This window comes from Labeo rohita, chromosome 18 (genome assembly GCF_022985175.1).
Source record: "Labeo rohita strain BAU-BD-2019 chromosome 18, IGBB_LRoh.1.0, whole genome shotgun sequence".
NCBI lineage: Eukaryota > Metazoa > Chordata > Actinopteri > Cypriniformes > Cyprinidae > Labeo > Labeo rohita.
The window spans coordinates 12,069,153-12,089,555 of NC_066886.1; the positions used below are offsets into that span (position 1 = coordinate 12,069,153).

The window sequence follows — 20,403 nt, forward strand, 5'->3', positions numbered from 1 at the left end:
CGCGGGAAAATCATGGACTTGGCAACACTGACCTGAAGCGCCTGCTCTTACAGTAAAAATAAGGTAGATATTAGTGCTGTCAAATGATTAATCGCGATTAATCACATCCAAAATAAGTTTTTGTGTTCATAATATGTGTGCTGGGTATATTTACTATGTGTATGTAAATAAACACACATGCATGGATATATTAAAGAAAAATGTTATGTTTATATATTAAATATATTTATATATAATATCAATTGTGTAAATACATTTTATATTTTAAAAATATATATGTGTGTATTTATATATACATAATAAATATACACAGTATACACATTATGTACAAAATTTATTTTGGATGCGATTAATCATTTGACAGCACTAGCAGATATATTTTTTACAACAAAAAATCAAGCAGCAATTAAACAGTAAAAACATTAAATAAATTGAGCATTCTAAAACAAATCTTAAAAGTGCTAAAGTAACCACTGCTGATCCGTGGAGCTGGTGCGATTGATGAAATTAATTTTTTTCTTTTATTTATGAATGATTGTCACTATGTTATTGCTATTATATGGAAACGCAGCCACTTCAGAACAAAACTCAAATCAAAGCCGCAAAGCTGTAATCATCAAACAAACCGAAACACAAGGAATGGGACACGTCTCCAAATCTATTTATACTGTACTTTTTAGGACACATTATGAGGTCTCATCCTGTCATGGAGTCTATTATGACATAAGAGCTAACATATAATGTCGACTTTATATATTAATACTGTGCACGAATAGCACAAGCACATGAAAATAATTGCTCACTATGGGTATCGTCATTTGTTCATGCTACTTTTTTCCCTTTTTTAAATATGTTTACCTTTTACACTATAAAGAAAAACATCACTTGCACAAACGAGGTATAAATAAACATCATAAATACATAACCACAAATTAAAAACCCTTCAAGGCCCGCTAACAGATGTTTTAAAAATGTAAACATACAAAGAAAAACTAAACATGATACTGTAGCTCTGAAAAGTCTTACACAACTTAATCCCACGTTCATAAGACATACACTCGAATAATTGATAGCAACAGTCATAAACTCCTATGTACAGTAGAAAGCACCAGGTTGTTACACAAATGAGCAGTGTCGCTCACCTTGACCCAGGCTCTCCTCATAAACCTTTATAAATATTTCTGTGTAGGTTTATAAGTGGTAGATAAATGTACAGTATTATAAAGTCCTGATCGGGTCTCGCTCATCTCACACTATGCTTTAATAACCGTCTTTCTCTTATTATTGAAACCATGCTTTGTCACCAATGCCTTGAAGTCCAGACCAAACACTTTGACGGGTGGAAAAAAAAGAGGATTGTCCTCTCATGGTCACCCCTGGCTCTCGGTTTCAAGATCGATGCCAGCTCCAAATGAAAAGTTCTGGATCATCGAGTCGCATTGATTATCTGTTCCATTGTGCGGAGCTCTAGTTTTTAAGAATGTTTCCATGAAAACATCTCAAATGCTCCTTTATTTCCTCCAAAAGTCTGTATTTCCTGATGTTATATGCACAGCTTGTTATAAAACTCCTCTGAGAGGGATGATGAATAATCGCTGGTGTCCAAATCTGTTCTTGTTTTGATGTACAGTCCATTTCCCACAATCCTCATTTACTCGACGGAAAGAGGAATACGGGCCTCCTGTGTCATGTCTGGTATGTCATGCATCTGTTCTTGAATGATTGTTGAAGACAGAGAGATGAGAAGAGAAAGAGAGAGAGAGGTCGAGATTTTAAAAAACGAGGTCCTGGAGTCTTGCGTCTGTGTTTTTGGACGGGGCAGGAGTAGGCTCTACAGCAGGGAGCTCGGGGGGCTCTCTGGAGGGGGTGGGGTGTGTGTTGGGCTGTGGCGCATTGGCAAGATGTCGTAGTGGCTGGGAATGTGGCTGTTCCGCGGGAGGTCGTAAGGACTCTGGGAGAATCCGGTCGCCAGGCCGTTGGGTCCTTGAAGAACACTCACTGTCGGTTCTGAGGAAGAAGGGTGGCGAGGGGTGAGCGGCTCGATTTCTCAAACTCTCTCTGAATCTTTAATGTACTGGTGCTTTTTCTATAGTATACAGTACACTGTTCTAAAGATTTGAGATTTCTCATTAGATATTTTGACATAATTTGGGGTTGCCACCTCGTAGTACGATCAAAAACAACTTTTCCTTTAAATAACTTTTTATTTTTATATTTATAAATTTGTATATTTTTTTAATACATAAGTTCATTCATTCAAACATTTGAAAACTAAAACCCAGTGAATTATCATTTGTATTTTAATACTGGGTCATCATTAAGAATGCCTAAGAACATAAAGTATAAATATATTTATGCATAAACACAATTATATTATAATAAACCTTACAAAAGCTAAGTATATATTTAAATATATGTTATTTTACATAAACAACAGTGTTGTTATTGTTAATGAAAACTATTAAAATAATTTTTGGTAGCTGAAATAAAGCTGAAATAAAATATAAATAATAGATGAAGAACTTAAATGAAAATTAGAAATGTGTTCTTGGCAACAAAGTTATAAAATTACTAAAACTAAAACTGAATTAAAAATAATTAAAGCTATTTAGAAATTGTTAAAAAATAATAATAAAACAGACAAATTAAAACTGAATGTATAAAAATATGAAAACTGAACATTCAAAAATAAAGCTAATTTAAAATATTCAAAATATATAAACATAAGTAAAAATTAGAAATGTTTTCTTGGCAACTAACTGAAATAAGTTAAAGTTATAAAATTACTAAAACTAAAACTGAAATAAAAATAAATTAATGCTAGTTAGAAATTGTTTAAAAAAAAACAAGTACAACTGACAAAAGACCAAAATTATACAAAAAATGTATAAAAATATGAAAACTGAACATACAAATATAAAAGCTCATTCAAAATATTAATCAATACTATAATAGTATATACATAATACAAAAATATGTGTTTTCTTGGCAAATAACTGAAATAAGTTAAAGTTAGACAAAAACTAAAACTGAAATAAAAATAAAGCTGTTTAGAAATAGTAAAAAAAAAATAATAATAATAAAACTGACAAAAGACCAAAATATTTTAAATGTATAAAAATAAAAGCTTCAAATTCAAAATATTAATAAATACTATAATACTATATAAATACCAAAATAACAGTGATACTGTATATATAAATATATATAAAAAACTGAAAATTAGAAATGTTTTCTTGGAAACGAACTGAAATAAGTTTAAGTTATAAATGACTAAAACTGAAATAAAAATTAATGAAAGCGCTTTAGAAAAATAACAAATTTGTATGTATACAAATATGAAAACTTAAAATAAAAGCTAATTCAAAATATTAATAAATACTATGAGAGTATATAAATAATAAATAATACTAAAATAACACTGATATATATAATAAATAAAAAAAAGTATAACTTGACAGCTCAGAATTATAGGCTTATTTATTTATGTAGTTTTTATTTATTTATTTATTTATTTATATGGCAACATAGATCTATTTTCATAACTATTTAGGACATTGTTGATCTGTGCACAACATCTATTTAACATATTGAAGACGCAGCAAAAATGGGAAATCCCTGAATATGTCTTTCCTATAGGAATTACAATGCAGTTTGTTTTTCTTATTAGTGAGAAAATGGGACATGTTTCCATATGGCAACATCATACTAACAATGTTGTGCTTAAAGAGACAAAAATGAAAGTTTATTGGATGACTTTATAGTAGAAGTCAGTACCCATTTGCATTCTTGAGACTCACCCACGTCATAGACGTTCCTGCTGGCAGTGGTCAGGGTTGTGCTAGTGCTGGAGCAGAAGGTCAGGTCTCTGTGAGCAGGCGACTTCATCTCCACGTAGCTGCTTTCAGTGTGCTTGCAGGCCAGGCTGGGCGGATCTCGGATGGTGGCGTACGGGTTCTCGCTATTTAGGGAGCACGAGCTGGAGCTACACATGGAGGCCTTTATGTAATCTACACACATTACAGAAGAGATATTACTCACATATTCATTTCGCATCACCCTCTGGGAGACAAAAAGACATGGGAGAGACAAAAATGTTATTATTTGTACAAAGAACTATAGGAAAATTAAGTTACGTTCAAGACAATCTCTAGTCAAAGATGCAAAATAAGCACTTTTCCATGATGTACTGTTTAGAAACAACATCCCAGGGTAGATTTTCGCAGTGAAATCCTGTTAGACGGCACTGGAAAATCTTGTTACGGCAGCTAAGATCTAATGTAGCTGACATATTTGTGTAAAAGATTTGCAGGATGTATTACTTATGTACTGTTCATCATCGGAAACATTGAGGAAGAGATGAAGTTGTGCTCTGTAGAATGAAGGCAGTGATGACACAACAGGCTATTTATAAATCGGTTAAACAGTTGAAAACATAACGCATTTGTGAATGAGGCAAATGCACATCCAGGTCAGCGTGATTGCTCTATTGTGTCAATTCACTGACTTGTTTGAATGTTAGAAATTCATTCTTAATTCATAGAGAGAATGCAGTGGTCCCTGTTTAGGGAACACAGCAAAAATAGAGAAGGACCTCTTGTGTATAGTTTGATATATTCTTATTACAAGAGCAAATATCCATCAGAGTTATTACCTTTGGCCATCCGAGTGGTTTTGTTGTCCCTTAGTGTAAGTGTGTCTCCTCTTGGTACTCCTAATGAGGCAGATGAACATAGACTCTGAGTAATTCATGATTCAACAATGGTATAAATAGCCAATGACTAAGATCAGTAATGGGAAATCTCTACAAAAATGTCAAAATGACATAGTGATGGGAACAGTCAAAGAGCATGTTGTAAAATATTATAATAGGCTGTATTTGTTTGATCAAAAATACAGTAAAACAGTAACATACTGTGAAATATTACCATTTAAAACAACTGTTTTAACATATTTATTTTTATATTTAATAAATGTAATGTATTCCTTATTCCATTCATATATTCCAAATATATATATATATATATATTTTATTTTCTTGATCATTTCTTGAGCATCAAATATACATGATGCTCAAAAAAGGTTTTGTAAAATTTAAATTCATTTTTAATATATATATGTTTTTTTTATGTATTGTTAGTACATTTTATAGTACAAATGGCATTTATTTGTTTGATCAACAATAGTGTAAAAACACACACACACTCACATATATAGGGTGATTTGAAGCAAGAGAAAAAATATGTATTTTAATTAAATACATACATTTTTAGCTTAAATGACATGTATTAGTTTGATCAAAAATACAGTAAAAACTGTGAATAAATAATGTAAAATACTATTAGTATTTAAAAATAATGGTTTTAGCATTTTTATTTTTATATTTAATAAATGGAATTTATTCCTTATTCCAATCTCATTTCTGTGGCATGCTCAAGTAAAAAAAAAAAAAAAATATATATATATATATATATATATATGTGTGCTGATTTGATGCTCAAGAAAAAAGTTTTTAATTAATTAATTTTTAATATATTTTTTCAATATATAATATATGATACAAAATGGCATATATATACGCTAATTTGATGCTCAACAGAACAAAAAATATATTTATATTTAAATTAATTTTTAATGCACATTTTTTTAATATCTTGATAGTACATTTTTTAGCACAAATGGCATTTATTTGTTTTTTCAAAAATACAGTAAAAACAGTAAATAAATACTGTAAAATACTATTAGAATTTAAATGAACGATTTTAACATTTATTGTTAGATTTAATAAGTGTGATTTATTCCTTATTCCAATTTTATTCCTGCTATATGCTCAAGAAGATGATAATAATGATAATAATAATAATAATCTTTTCGCTCAGTGATGCTCATTTTGATGCTCAAGAATTTTTCTTTAATAAATTAATTTAATTTTAATATAATATATTTTTCAATATATTGATAGTACATTTATAGCACAAATGGCAACATTTATTTGTTTGATAAAAAATACAGTGGAAAAAAAAAAAAATATATATATATATATATATATATATATATAATGCGATTTGATTTGATGATCAAGAAAAAATATATTTTTAGAACAGAATTTTGGGCTTAATGGTGAATCTGAAGCACCAACAAAATGAAAACACATATAAGAAGGCAGGTAAGCAAGATAAAAGACAACAGAGGAAGGCCTGCACATATACCAACAAACCAAGCTCTTAGGCAATACCCAACTTTGTCACTCTAATGAGTATTATGAGTTAACCTTTAACCAAGTCACGTCTCTAAATCACGTTTTTCAGCTGACTACCCAGAGATACTAACATGCCTTTAGGGTGACGTCAAGCTCGATAAATGGAAATGCTCAAACAGAACATCCACCCCACACTGATAAAGCCAGTGCAATATTAATTTGGACTGAGTATGTGAATAGTCTCCATGGTGACATGACAGCAGTAGAGTTACAGGGTACGCTCACTGTTCATTTGGGTTTGTCCTCTGTACAAATGTGACGTAGTTCAGTCTGTTTATAGAAAAGAACAGTTTGATTTGACTCATTTAACATAGATTCCTTGTCTTACCAGTAAACGATTCAGTCATAATGTAACATTGTTTGGGCCCGACTTTGAAATAACTTTCCATTTATAAACAGATACAAATGTTTATTTTTATTTTTTAGAAAATGACCAATCGTTTTGCTAGATAAGACACTTATTCCTCAGCTGGGATTGTTTAGAGCCCTTTGAAGTTGCATTGAAACTGCAATTTGGACCTCCACTATATGGAGAAAAATCCTGGAATGTTTTCCTCAAAATCCTTAATTTCTTTCAACTAAAGAAATAAAGACATGAACATCCTGAATGACATGGGGTGAGTAAATCATCAGGAAAACTTCCTATAAAAAGACGAAATCACTGTCCCACTTTGAACTTGTGGTCACTGGCCCTATTTCACTTCCTCTGTGGGCTTGCAACAGAACATGATTGAAATACCCAACTCCAACGAGAGTCTCTGAGGCCTCGTATGCTCTGCTGAAGCCTTATCAGCAGACCTGCAGGTAGACATAATGGGGTGAGGTGACTTGGGATGGGAAGTCAGAGAGGTAATGAACTCTCTCCCCCCCGGTCTGAGTGACCTTGGATAATATAGGCAAAGTCTGACCTTCGTGTGCCACCTAAAGTAGGGGCTTATTAAAAACGCAGCAGGCGGAGGTCTTGCTCCAGTGCCAGAAGCGCCGTCTGCTGTTCGCTGCAACCCCGCAGGAATGAGTAAGTAGTTTAATTCTCTGGTGCTTCAATGGAAAACAAATGTCTTGTTTGTTTTGCGGAATAGGCTGAGCGGAGAAAAGAGCGATATATCTGATCCATTTCAAATTGCATGAGTACGTTTCAGGCTTTGTCTGACGGGAACAGATAGAAGATGGTTTGAATAGGGGGTGAGATAAGAAATTAAGTGAGGACACTGACCCAGGTCATTGAGATTGCAGTACGCTCTCCATTCTGAACTGTTCCTGTCTCCTTTCTACAGGGAAAAAAGACAAAAAACATCAAAGACGCTGAAAGATCATTGCCATGATAGACTTAATGAAACAGTGTAATGCAAAGATTCTTTGACCTTTTTTTGGTCCGCGACCCATTTTTTATGTTCTAAAGTTCTTGTAACGCCACACATCAATTGAAGTCCAAATTAAGATCTCACAAGTGTGATTATCTTACTAGAATAGCACAAGTCCATTTTATTGTTATTAGCTCTGACGTAACCAGGGTTGCCAAATCCATGGTTTTCCAGCGGATTTGAGTGTTCACAAACAGCTTGATTGACAGGCGATCTGACCAATCATATTTCCGAATCCGCCATTCTGTCTGGCAAACAAACCAGACAGGAGAGTAGATTAACTTTGGTGGACTAAAACTGTGAAATTGTGTGCATTGACGTCTTTCCGCGCTTGAAATAAAACATGTTATGATGTTCATTCATGTTTTTTTCTTGCTTTAAGAAGAAAAAAGGATCGGTTCACGTGAGCCACAAAACAGCATTTATTGTTTGAATTTCTTAAAAAATCACAACATTTCAAAACTGAGATGTTGGGTCATACCAAAAGTAACCTGCTCTGTCTTGTCTGCTGGTGTGTTGTCACTTTCTTAATTGCTTTGCAATGTACACTGCGTAAAAACATGATGTGTAGTGTGAGAGCGGCATTGTTTGTCGGACATAGCAACAGTAACTAAGGAGGGTGGGTTTTTGCGGTCAATTGGGCTACTTTTTTTTTATTTGTATTTTTTTAAATGTACAAAGGATACCACAATGTCAATAATTTACACATTTCTCTTTTACTTTTTTTTAATGATGAACAAGAACAGTCAGAAAGTGAACCAACCCCTCCCCCCAAGCCCCCACCTGGTCGCCCCCCAAGGAGGAGATTAAAATTAAGTGTATTTATATATATTAAAAATAAATATATAAATAAATAAATAAAAACATTAGCACCAACATGAATTGTCAAAGCAACTAATTAAATATATGTAGAAATTTAGAACCAAACAAACAAAAAAAAAACAGAGATGTTTGTTAAATCAGAAAATATAAAAATATAAAAAATAATTATAAAAATAAATGTGAGAGGGAAAAAATATCATAACTCAGCAAAGATATGTGGTGTATTCCTGACAAAATTAATTAGAGGATCTCAGTTTTTATAAAATTTGTCAGTGGAACCTCTTAATGTAAACTTAATTTTTTCAATGTGTAGAAAAGACATCAAATCTTCTAACCATGAGACAGTAAGAGGAGGTTTAGATGACTTCCAGTGTAATAAAATCTGTCTCAGAGCTATCAGTGAGGCAAAGGCTAAAACATTAGCTTCGGTCAAGAAAAACATTTGGGCTACTTTTAAACCGTTGCCACAGGTTGATTTTTCCCCATCGGGTTAATGGTTTGAAATATTGCATAAAGTATATTTGACTGAAATGCATGTACTAAAATATTTTATATTCCACCAGTGATACGAAGTTTTGTGAAGGAGGGCCACTGGTAAGAGCTGTGTTTTTGATCACTATGATATATTGGTTTTCAACAGTGACTGCTGGTGTACTTTAGGTATGGGAATGCATATTTTAAGTTCTGATATTTGGGATATGGTCACTGGGCTACTTTTGGGCTTTTTTGATTTGGCCATTGCACTAGTTTTGTTATGCAGATCTGGCAACCCTGGTCATAACTTTAACACGTTGTTTGGTCAGTCTTTATTGGTACACTACTATTTAAAAGTTTGTGGTCAGCAAGATCTTTTCATGTTTTTGAAAGTCTCTTATGTTCACCTTGTGATGGCAAAACTGAATTAATATTCCAATATTCCAGTCTTCAGTTTCACATGATCCTTTAGAAATTATTCTAATGCGATATTTTGGTGCTAAAGAAATATGTTTTAGAATTATCAATGCTGAAAACAGCTGTGCTTCTTAATATCTTGCTGGAAACTCGTACACTTTTTGTGAGGATTTATTGACGAACAGAAAAGCATTTATTTGAAACAGAATTTTTTGTAGCATTATAGATGTCTTTACTGTTATACTTTTGATTCATTTAATGCATCCTTGTTGAATAAAAGTATTCATTTCTCTAAAAAAGGGTCACAGCATATGTTTTTATGTAATATTCTAAGCACAAAAACAGTTATTATGGCCATTCAAATGATGTTTGGAAAAAAATATTGTTTTTGAAAATCTGAGCCATCATAGAGTTGCAAACTCAAGGATGCGAATCTCTGTTGTAATGCAAATGCATCCATGCCCTCACCTTAAGAGCGAGAGTGCCGTCCAGGTTGTTTGTGATGGAGGACGAGATGTTGCACTGTGCCACAGTGTGGTAGCTGGGATTGGAGAAGCACTGGCCACCGCTGCTGCTCTGAGATGTTTCTAAAGGAGAAAGCAAAACAGAATTGTTCATAAATTCTACGTTCCACAGTGTATTAGTTGACTTCCAGAATAAAAATTTCCTAACAATTTACTCAATCCCATGGCATCAAAGATGTTCATGTCTTTCTTTCTTCAGTCAAAAAAAAATTAAGGTTTCTGAGGAAAACATTCCAGGATTTTTCTCCATATAGTGGACTTCAATGGAGAGCAACGGGTTGGAGGTCCAATTTGCAGTTTCAATGCAGCTTCAAAGGGCTCTACACAAAACCCAGCCAAAAAATAAGAGTCTTGTCTAGCAAAACAGTCATTTTCTAAAAAAAACCTGCATGCATTACGTAATCACATTTGAAAAAGTCATGCATGGTTTGTTCTTCAAAAGTTAGACGTTGTCAGGCGTTGTTTTACATTTTTGTGTAAAGGGCGTTTGACTTTCTTTGCACGTTCGCTTTGTAAACACTGGGTTGGTACCTCCACCTATGTCACATGTGACCTTTTCAGTGTGACTGCATAATGTGGGAAGTCAAGTGCAAGATGAGCATTTGTGGTTAAAAAGTATCCTTTTTTTTTTTTTAAGAAAATGACCAATCAGTTCTCTAGGTAAGACCCTTATTCCTCTGCTGGGATTGTGTAGAGCCCTTTGAAGCTACATTGAAACTGCAATCTGGACGTTCAAACCATTGGCTGCCACTGAAGTCCACTATATGGAGAAAAATCCTGGAATGTTTTCCTCAGAAACCTTGTCTTTTTGACAAAAATGTCATTTTGACTTAAGAAAATGACATAAATATCTTGGATGACATGGCGGTGAGTACATTATATGGAAATTTTAATTCAAGTAAGTGAACTAATCATTTAATGGAATTGGTCAAGCCCTTTATAGCCACATCATCAAAACTAGCCCATGAAGCTGGCATAAAAAAATCACCATATATACGCAGTATTTTCACATTATTAAAATTAATTCAATAATTAAGCAAAAGTTACCAGCATATGAAAACTGTGGTAGCACTGTGATGTACTGTCAGTTACTGAACAGACATATGTGACCCTGGACCACAAGGTCGCTGGGGTATATTTGTTATATACAAAATACATTGTTATTTACAAAATAATTAAGAAATTAAGTAAAGATCATGTTCCATGAAGATATTTTGTAAAATTTCTACTGTAAACATATCAAAACTTAATTTTTGAGTAGTAATATACATTGTTAAGAACTTTATTTGGACAACTTTAAAGGCAATTTTCTCAATATTTAGATTTTTTGCACCCTCAGATTCCAGATATTCAAATAGTTGTATCTCTGCCAAATATTGTTCTATTCTAACAAACCATACATCAATGGAAAGCTTATTTATTCAGCTTTCAGTTGATTTATTATGACTGGTTTTGTGATCTAGGGTCACATATATAAGTCATCCTTGTAAAAATATTCATGGAGCATCTGTTCATACCAGCTTATTGAATATTTGATGATTAGTCTCAAAGGATGTTCTTACCAGAGAGGGAGTAGTCAGTGCTGGTGACACGCAGAGCTGGGGTGTATGAGACACTGGGCATTTCCTGTCCTTTGTCTCTCTGTCTCTGCCTGAACCAAACAAACAAGCTGAGCATGGCCATGATGATCAGCAGCAGGAAGATGATGCCCATGACTGCACCCGCGGACTGCCGCTCTGAACCCAGAGAAGGACTGATCTTAGTGTAGGGGTTCAGTTCCTCCATCACTAGAGCCGCTGAGACAGAATATGATTAAGGTGAAATCAAGTGGAGTATATCAGGTACTTCATTCCCAAAAGTATGGGTACAATAGAATTCATATGAATGCTAAGCTCTTGTTGCATGTATGATAACAGACACCACAAAAAATAATCAAGACATATGAAGAAAGCATGAGTGATGCATCATGCAGTGGTCTGAGTGGTTGTTAGTGTGCTGCTCTTTGGTTGCTAAGGATCTGTATGGTTGTTGATGTGTCATTATGCAGCTGCTAACAGTCTACATGGCTGTTAGTGTTGCTATGTAGTTGCTAAGGGCCTGAGCAGTTGTTTGTGTGTTGGTATTTAGTTGCTAGGGGTTGCTAAGGGTCTGAGTGGTTGTTAGTGTGCTGTTTTTTGGTTGCTAAGGATCTGTATGGTTGTTAATATGTCACTATGCAGTTGCTAAGGGTCTGAGTGGTTGTTAATGTGTTGGTATTTAGTTGCTAGGGGTTGCTAAGGGTCTGAGTGGTTGTTAGTGTACTGCTCTTTAGTTGCTAAGGATCTGTATGGTTGCTGATGTGTTGCTATGCACTTGCTAACAGTCTAAGTTGTTGTTAATGTGTTGCTATGTAGTTGTTAAGGGTCTGAGCAGTTGTTTGTGTGTTGGTATTTAGTTGTTAGGAGTTGCTAAGGGTCTGAGTGGTTGTTAGTGTGCTGTTCTTTGGTTGCTAAGGATCTGTACGGTTGTTAATGTGTCACTATGCAGTTGCTAAGGGTCTGAGTGGTTGTTAATGTGTTGGTATTTAGTTGCTAGGGGTTGCTAAGGGTCTGAGTGGTTGTTAGTGTGCTGTTCTTTGGTTGCTAAGGATCTGTATGGTTGTTAATGTGTCACTATGCAGTTGCTAAGGGTCTGAGTAGTTGTTAATGTGTTGGTATTTAGTTGCTAGGGGTTGCTAAGGGTCTGAGTGGTTGTTAGTGTACTGCTCTTTAGTTGCTAAGGATCTGTATGGTTGTTGATGTGTCGCTATGCAGTTGCTAACAGTCTAAGTTGTTGTTAATGTGTTGCTATGTAGTTGCTAAGGGTCTGAGCAGTTGTTTGTGTGTTGGTATTTAGTTGCTAGGGGTTGCTAAGGGTCTGAGTGTTTGTTAATGTGTCACTATGTAGTTGCTAAGGGTCTGAGTGGTTGTTAATGTGTTGGTATTTAGTTGCTAAGGGTTGCTAAGGGTCTGAGTGGTTGTTAATGTGTTGCTATGTAGTTGCTAATGGTCTGTGTAGTTGTTAATTAATTTCTATGTAGTTGCTAAGAGTCTGAGTGTTTGTTTGTTTGTTTGTTTTTTATGCTTTTATTTAGATAGGACAGTGTAGTTGGACAGGAAGCAAAGTGGGAGAGAGAGAGAAGGGGGAAAGGTCCATGAGTCAGGAATTCAAACTCTGGATGCCCGCAGCGCAACGACACTATATGTCGGCGCGCTGCCCACAAGGCTATTGGCACCGACTGAGTGGTTGTTTTTGTGTTGGTATTTAGTTGCTAAAGGTTGCTAAGAGTCTGAGTGGTTGTTTTTGTACTGCTATTTAGGTTGCTAAGGGTCTGTATGGTTGTTAATGTGTTGCTTTGAAGTTGCTAATGGTTTGAGTGGCTGTTAATGTGTTGCTCTATAGATGTTAAGGGTCTTAGCGAATGTGCGTGTGTGTTGGTATTCAGTTATTAGGGGTTCTAAAGTGTTGTGAGTGGTTGTTAGTGTGCTGCTGTTTGGTTGCTAAGGGTCTGTGTGGTTGTTAATGTGTTGCTATGTAATTGCTAGAGGTTTGAGTGGTTGTTAGTGTGTTGCTATGTGGCTCTTCAGTATATGAGAGGTTGTTAGTGTGTTGCTTTAGTTTCTACAGTTTTCTGTGTAGTTGCTGAGGGCCTGAGTGATTGTTAGTGTGTTGCTATGTAGCTGCTAAAGGTCTAACTTTTTAGAGTGTTACTAATCAGTTCCTACAGTGTTCTAGGTGGTTGCTGGCGCTTTTCTATGTGGTTACTTAGAGGCCCAACTCTAAAACATAACAGGTTATTTCATTCAGTGTAAACCTATGGGATTTTTCCAAGTTTTTTTCACCCCAGATGAAATAAGATGTAAGGCAAGAGAGCGTTACCCTGGTCACAGCGGATTCCTTTGTATCCCGGGCTGCAGTAGCACGTTCCGGTCACATAGTCGCAGGTGGCGTTGTTCATACATTCACACAGCTGCTGACAGCCATAGCCAAACGTCCCGGGAGGACACTCTGTATAAAAACACATACACAAACACAATTAACCAAACACCCAGGCCAACACCATGTAAAACAAACACTCATGTTGTGATTGACTGCCTGGGATGGTGGATGAGCAACACAGTCACACACACAGATCATCAATCACCACCACCATCATCAGGGCGGCAAAACGTCCCTTTCGAACTGACATTCTCACAACCCCCTAACACAAGAACACACAATTCTTAAAGAGGCTACAACACTCACTCTGTTCACAGTTGGTCCCAATAAAGCCAGTCCGACAGGCACACTGGCCAGTGATATGATCACAGTCAGCTCCATTTTGACAGCGGCACACCTCTGCACAGTCTCGCCCATAAAACCCTGAGGGACAGCCTGAAGGAAAGAGATATCCTGCTACATCACATTAACCTACAACACACAGTTGGTGCACGCCAGCAACAGGAACCCAGAGTGAAAGAGAAGCCTCAACATTCGACAAATAGCCAGAATATGTTAGAGCATGTACCAAATTGATCTACATTAGCATGGCAGTGTTTCCCCTTTCACGACACCCTCGTACACTAATAGCAATTCGTAGACAAACACGCGTACAGTACATAAATGCACAAACACACAAAGACAGTCTAGCCGCTAAAGATAACAAGCCTACTGGAGCAAACATTGCAGCAAAACACAAACTGATTTCATCACTCCTCAAGAAAGAGTTTATATCACTGCCGTCATGAAAAAAAGTTTCAAACAGAGTGGCAGCAGAGGAGGGATCAAGAAATGATTGACGTAATGAATGAGAGATGGATTCTATTGCAGGCATGATGTTGATGGTCTTTGATTTCAGCCTTGAGCAAGGTCATATAATGAGTTAAATGACTGACGTGAAAAAAAAACGTGCATTTATTATTAAGGACCACTCAGTGGCATCATAACATCATGAGATTTCACAACTCCTTGGTGCAGTTCGGAAATACTGCCAACAGATGTCACTGTGTCACTTTATGTCTATTACGTGTGTGCGCGAGAGAGTGTTTGCATGTGTATAATAGTGGCTCTTGTCTGTACATTTAATAACTGTGAATGTGTGTGTGAGAGGGACTCACGCTGTGTGCAGTAGAGGCCGGTCCAGCCCAGGCTGCACCTGCACTCTCCGTCGTAGGCACTACATTGGGCTCCGTTGTGACAGTTACATGAGTTCAAGCAGTCAGGGCCCCACTGGCCTATGGGACAAACTGCGGAGCCAGAGACACGTCAAATAAAGACTAACACATTTAAATATTATTTGCGCATCTAAATGCACATTTACACGTCCTAATTGACAACACGTATACAAAATAATGCATGTTTTGCAAATAAAATGTGGTACAGTCAAAATAAAGAAGAAATCACATTGAAATGAGAGCGTAATGTTTTAATTTAGTCAGTCTTAAGCTGTCACTGTTTGCAAATAATAATTGAAATCCCCCAGCCAATCCTCACCTCTTCACTTACAGCAAACAGTGTTAGATTAACAGCGTGAGAGGGGAGGGGGACGCAAGGGTGAGCGATAAATTTTCCAGGACATTGTTGCTCTCGTCTCTATTTCATATTGCCGCTCTCCTGCGCCGTGTAAATTATTGAGAGTGTGCTATCAAGTAATTTATTGAAGAAATTGTTGGTCTCCATCAGCGGTGCTTGTGGGGTATTTGGCAGAGAAAAATGGACGTGGTCGTGATTTATATGGAACTATGACATGAGACGTCCATGAAAGACAAATGGATAGGAAGGAGTTGTAGGATAAAACACAAACAGTGGGAGAAATAAAAAGAAGAGAATTGGTTCGTACTCTGTGAACAGTCGTCTCCAGTCCAGCCTGGGAAGCATTGGCAAGAGCCGTCAATGGGGTTGCAGGTGCCATTGTTAGTGCAAACGCAGATCTCGGCACAAGCTTTCCCGTATTTGCCACTGGGACACACTGACGGGACAAAAACAGACACAGACACAAACACTTAAACCTCTGAGTCATTCTTTCTGTGGTAAATACAGCATATCCGGAGGATGCTAACATTGATTTTACTCCTCCTAACAGTGCTCTTAGTTCACAGTAATGTTATTGTGTTTTGAAGTTAAATATTTGCATTCAAATTACATATCCTTCTGAAATAGCTTTTGCTTTCAGTGAAATTAAGGTGAAGTGTGTCAGCAGCGGGACTAAACAATTTGAAGATTGAAATTATGAAAAATAATAACGATTATTTACACCGTTTTCAGCCATTGTTTTGAAAAGACAAAACGCTCTTATACTCACCAAGGCTGCAACTGTTTGATTAAAATTACAGTGCAAAACAGTAATACTTTAAAATATTATTAGAATTTAAAAGAACTATTTCTATTTGAATATATTTCAAAATATACGCCGTATATTCAATATATATCAAATGATCCTTCCAACACTATCCCACAATCAACTTGTACGTATTTTATGACTTTTATGACCTTTCTGTGAGGGGTAGGTTTAGGGGCGGGGTTAGGGGTGGTCATTCGTACAAATTCTTACGAATTTGCCACCTCGTAAAATACACACGTTTTTTTACAAAACGTACAGAGTTGTACAAACCAGATTGTACAAATCCATCCGAATTAGCCACCTCGTAAAATATGTACGAATCACCATGAAATTGGGTTGGATCCTTCAGAAATCATTCTAATTTGCTGATTTGAAACAATTATTATTATCATCAATGTTAAAAATGGTTGGGCTGCTTAATATTTTTGTAGAAAACTTTACACAGATTTTTTAGGATTCTTTGATAAATAGAAAGTTCGAAAGAACAGTTCTTATTGAAGAGCAGAAATCTTATGTAACATTTTAAGTGTCTTTACTGTCACTTTTGATCAATTTAATGCCTCCTTGCTGAATATTAAAGGTCCAGTAATATTGACGGCTAGCGGTTGAAATGAGTACTGCGGTCCAAATTCAAAATATTATTTCTCCCGCCCCCTTTCTCCTCAGATGTGACGTTTAGGAGGGTTGTCAGATTAAGGGCACGCAAAAGAGCGCAGCTGACAATGGAAGTTTATGAGGTGATTTATCAGTGTTTTAATGATTCTGGTCATAGAGCTTTTTAGATGGATGCCGAGGCATTTAAGGTCGGGTAGAATCTGCGATCTCTGAGCCAATTCGTGCTTTCAATGGCTTCAATATGCTGAGTTTTCCACCAACTGGCAACCCGGGGTGTCGACATACTATTGGTTAAACTGGCAGTGGTTGCCAAGTCTGCGACTTTAACACTAGCTGCGTTTCCATTAACCTTTAAATTATATAAATCGAAACTGCAAATTGAAAATATGCCTAATGGAAATGTCAATTTCACAAAAACTCCCATATATCACATAAAGTATGAGGTGGTTTTTCAGGCAATATCTGCAAATAACTGCGTTAGAAATGGCTTTTTTGCAGGTACAGGTCACCTTGCGTACGTTAAAATCACATGATCATACTTTAATGTACTGTAACCTTAAAAAACTCCTCAGATGTGGCCGCTTACACTAGCATTGACTACACAATGCTTAAATAAGGGGCTTTCCTTGCCATTAAAGCTTGGATAACCCCTTATTAATGCTGCACAAGTCTGCAGAGCTGATTGCGGCCACTCTAGTCAATGCTTGTGTTTATAGCAGGCGCACCATGGCTCGTTTCAGAAGCATCCCATAAGCAGCTCTCCTTGCTTCTTTTGTAAAGATAGATGCCTACGTCTCTTACAATTCAAATTAATGGCTAGTACAGTGGCTGCAACATACGTAAAGCTAACAACATCCATCGACATGACTTGCCACGAGAGGAAAAAATTATGATTTAGTCGCAAAACACAGGTTAATAGAGATGCCATCATTTTTATGATTTTTATAAATTACTGCAAATGTTTTGCGCAAATCTGTAATTGAAACGCACCTACTGTTGCAGCAGGATGTTTTTCATGTTCGCGGGTTGTAGCGACCCCAATAACATAATATTTATCCCCACCAATACGAATTTTACCAGGGGAACCCTGGCAAAAAAAAACGTGTATTTTACCCCACAGAATGCGATTTTTAACGGGGGGTAACAACTGGGTACTTTTGGGCTAGTTTTGAGTAGCATTTGGGTGTGTTTTGTTGTGAAAACCTGGCAACCTTGCACAGAATGTACATTTTCAAAGTAGAATAACTGACTGTGGTGCAACTTGTTGAATGTATCCATATACCTATGAATGTATTGGTACAATAAAAAAATTACATACACCACCTTCATCAGTGATGTTAAATAATATTTTTGACTTTTTAGATTTTACCACATGAAGCAGTTTAAGCAGTTTAGGGTAATGTAATTATAGTTTCTGAACTGTACTGTAACATCTTGCAATTCACCTCTAAAACTTTTCATAGATCATAATGTGTGATTGTAAGTTCTGCATAAGTAGTAACTGATGATAAACCAGAGTGACATGTGCTGGAGTGATTGTAAGTCGTGTCTGCGTGCACTTCAAAGCTGAATCACCCTTCAAACATGTACTTCTGTCACACTGTCCAATTATCCATCTTTGCCAGCTTCGCTCGGCACCGTCAAGAATAGGGTCGACTGATGTACTACGAAATTAAAAATAGAGCTTGTGTACATTTTTAATAAAATGAATATTTCACCATGCTCTGACACTTGCCTCATTTAGAAATTTGGGTTTAAAGCCCATCTTTTTCCACTTCTAGTTTTGGTGAGTTCATAGCAAGGTACATACACTGGAATGCTTGGATGCAAACAACATATATCTTTAGCTTCTCATGAGAGTTGAAACAGGGCTATCCAACGGAGTCGGATGTTCCAATCAGATGGAACGTCCATTGAGGTGAAGCTGAAGCTAAATCTTTGTGGCACCGGCTTTTAATAATTATATTTCCACACTCTTCTCATTTTGTGGAAACTCTTTCAACTAACTCAAAGCTTCCTCTTATTAGCTAGTGGCCCCCTCATGTCACAGGCTCCGTTTCATTCCAACTGTGACTAGCTGAAGTTCATTAGCCGTTTCTGAGATGGGCGAACGTGGGCTCAAGACATCGGAGGACGCCGACGTAGACCAAACTACAAAAAAGTAGGTATGTGGGCTAGCCACGATCCCCCCGAGGCCTGCCTTTCTTCCAGTAATTATGATCTGGACAAATTAAAACAAGCCTTTTCTCGAACCTTCTCCTTCTTCTGCTTTAACATATTAAATATTTATTCACGAGACAGCTCTGAAAGCAATGAAAGTGAATTCTATATATTCATACTGCTTTTCCTTAATTCATGAAAAGACTGGTTAATTATTATGAGACGGTCTATCTATATTTCATCTGGACGTCTCAGTTGGGTGCTGTGGAGTGGGAAGTGAGTGTTAGGGTTTATTAGTTTGAGTTGAAAATCTGCCTCATTGACCTAAAACTTAAGTCAGAATCTCGTAAATATGCATACGTGTATATAACATGAAGTCAATATTTACCGCGCTTCCTTAAGGACAGTTGAATAACTTTTAAAAAGTGAAAATCGCCGTATAGAAATGATAGAAAAGAAAGTCATAACTATGACACTGTCATTGCATCTTTCCATTGACAGCCATTCGAAAGTTGCCATGCTTTCTGACGAAATAAATTTGTTTTGCAAGCAACATATATGCAGATATGTCATTATATTACAGTAGATGTTTTGCCATCAGCCAGAGATGGCAGATTTCAAACTGCGCACTTCTCAGGGAGGGGGTTATCCATAAATGGCACAACCGACGGGGATTGATAAATGGGAAAGTTAACGGATAGCTCTCTCCAGGTATTATAGACCTCCTAGACGTAAATCTTGAAGCATGAAATATATTAGTGGAAATTAACAAATTATTGTCTCTACACTGTCTCTGGTTTTCCACCGGAGCTCAACAAAAACGGAAAGCGGTGATATCGACCTGACTCTCCAGTGTTTGTCTCACTCAGAAGAATGAGCTCAGCAATATTCAGATTTCCTCTGAAGGTTATTTGTCAGAGTGTCAGTGATAATGCCAATTATTTTCAGTACGGCGGAGCCGCAGAGTCAGCGTGGCGTTCTGCGGATGGGCATGTTGCCAACGGCAGAGCAAGCACACACACACACAGAATGGCATAACATGCCATGCGGGTCGAGTACAGCTCATTTTAGTGACAGGTAGGTTGAGAGGGGTAAACCGCTATTTATGTGCATCATTTATGAATATAATCTCCAATAGAATCGCGATATTGTCATTACATTCCAATCAAAATCCATGAATGGCAGTGTCTATCCATTTATGCTTAAAGAGTGCGCAATCCAGCCGCATAATTTCATCTACATAACAATGGATTCTGGTTCGCTCTGGTTCATCAGCAGGGGAAGTAGCAACTAGAAGGAAAGGCCTTTGATGTCATTACAGTTTGTGAGAATTGCTTTCAGAAGTGTCACCTGCTTATATGGGTTTGAATAAATGTGAGGAAAAAAAAACTTTTCTCAGCCAAAATTTTCACTGGCCCCACCACAAAAATGATA

At 36.4% G+C, this 20,403-nt stretch overlaps 1 protein-coding gene across 4 annotated transcripts in view; it reads right to left on the bottom strand.

Annotated features, from left to right (window-relative positions):
* Positions 1 to 353: 353 nt before the first annotated feature.
* The window catches only part of megf11 (multiple EGF-like-domains 11), a 152,956-nt gene continuing 132,906 nt past the window's right edge, over positions 354 to 20,403 (bottom strand). For 3 of the 4 annotated variants that reach the window (XM_051134957.1, XM_051134955.1, XM_051134956.1), the window contains 10 exons: positions 15,694 to 15,822; positions 14,972 to 15,100; positions 14,121 to 14,249; positions 13,755 to 13,883; positions 11,420 to 11,653; positions 9,802 to 9,920; positions 7,473 to 7,527; positions 4,655 to 4,714; positions 3,801 to 4,010; positions 354 to 2,007 (listed from right to left, as the gene is read on the bottom strand). In XM_051134957.1, the coding sequence (XP_050990914.1) occupies positions 1,832 to 2,007; positions 3,801 to 4,010; positions 4,655 to 4,714; positions 7,473 to 7,527; positions 9,802 to 9,920; positions 11,420 to 11,653; positions 13,755 to 13,883; positions 14,121 to 14,249; positions 14,972 to 15,100; positions 15,694 to 15,822 (1,370 nt within the window). In that variant the 3' untranslated portion in view covers positions 354 to 1,831. The remainder of the gene's footprint in view (positions 2,008 to 3,800; positions 4,011 to 4,654; positions 4,715 to 7,472; positions 7,528 to 9,801; positions 9,921 to 11,419; positions 11,654 to 13,754; positions 13,884 to 14,120; positions 14,250 to 14,971; positions 15,101 to 15,693; positions 15,823 to 20,403) is intronic. The other variant, XM_051134958.1, reaches the window with a different exon arrangement.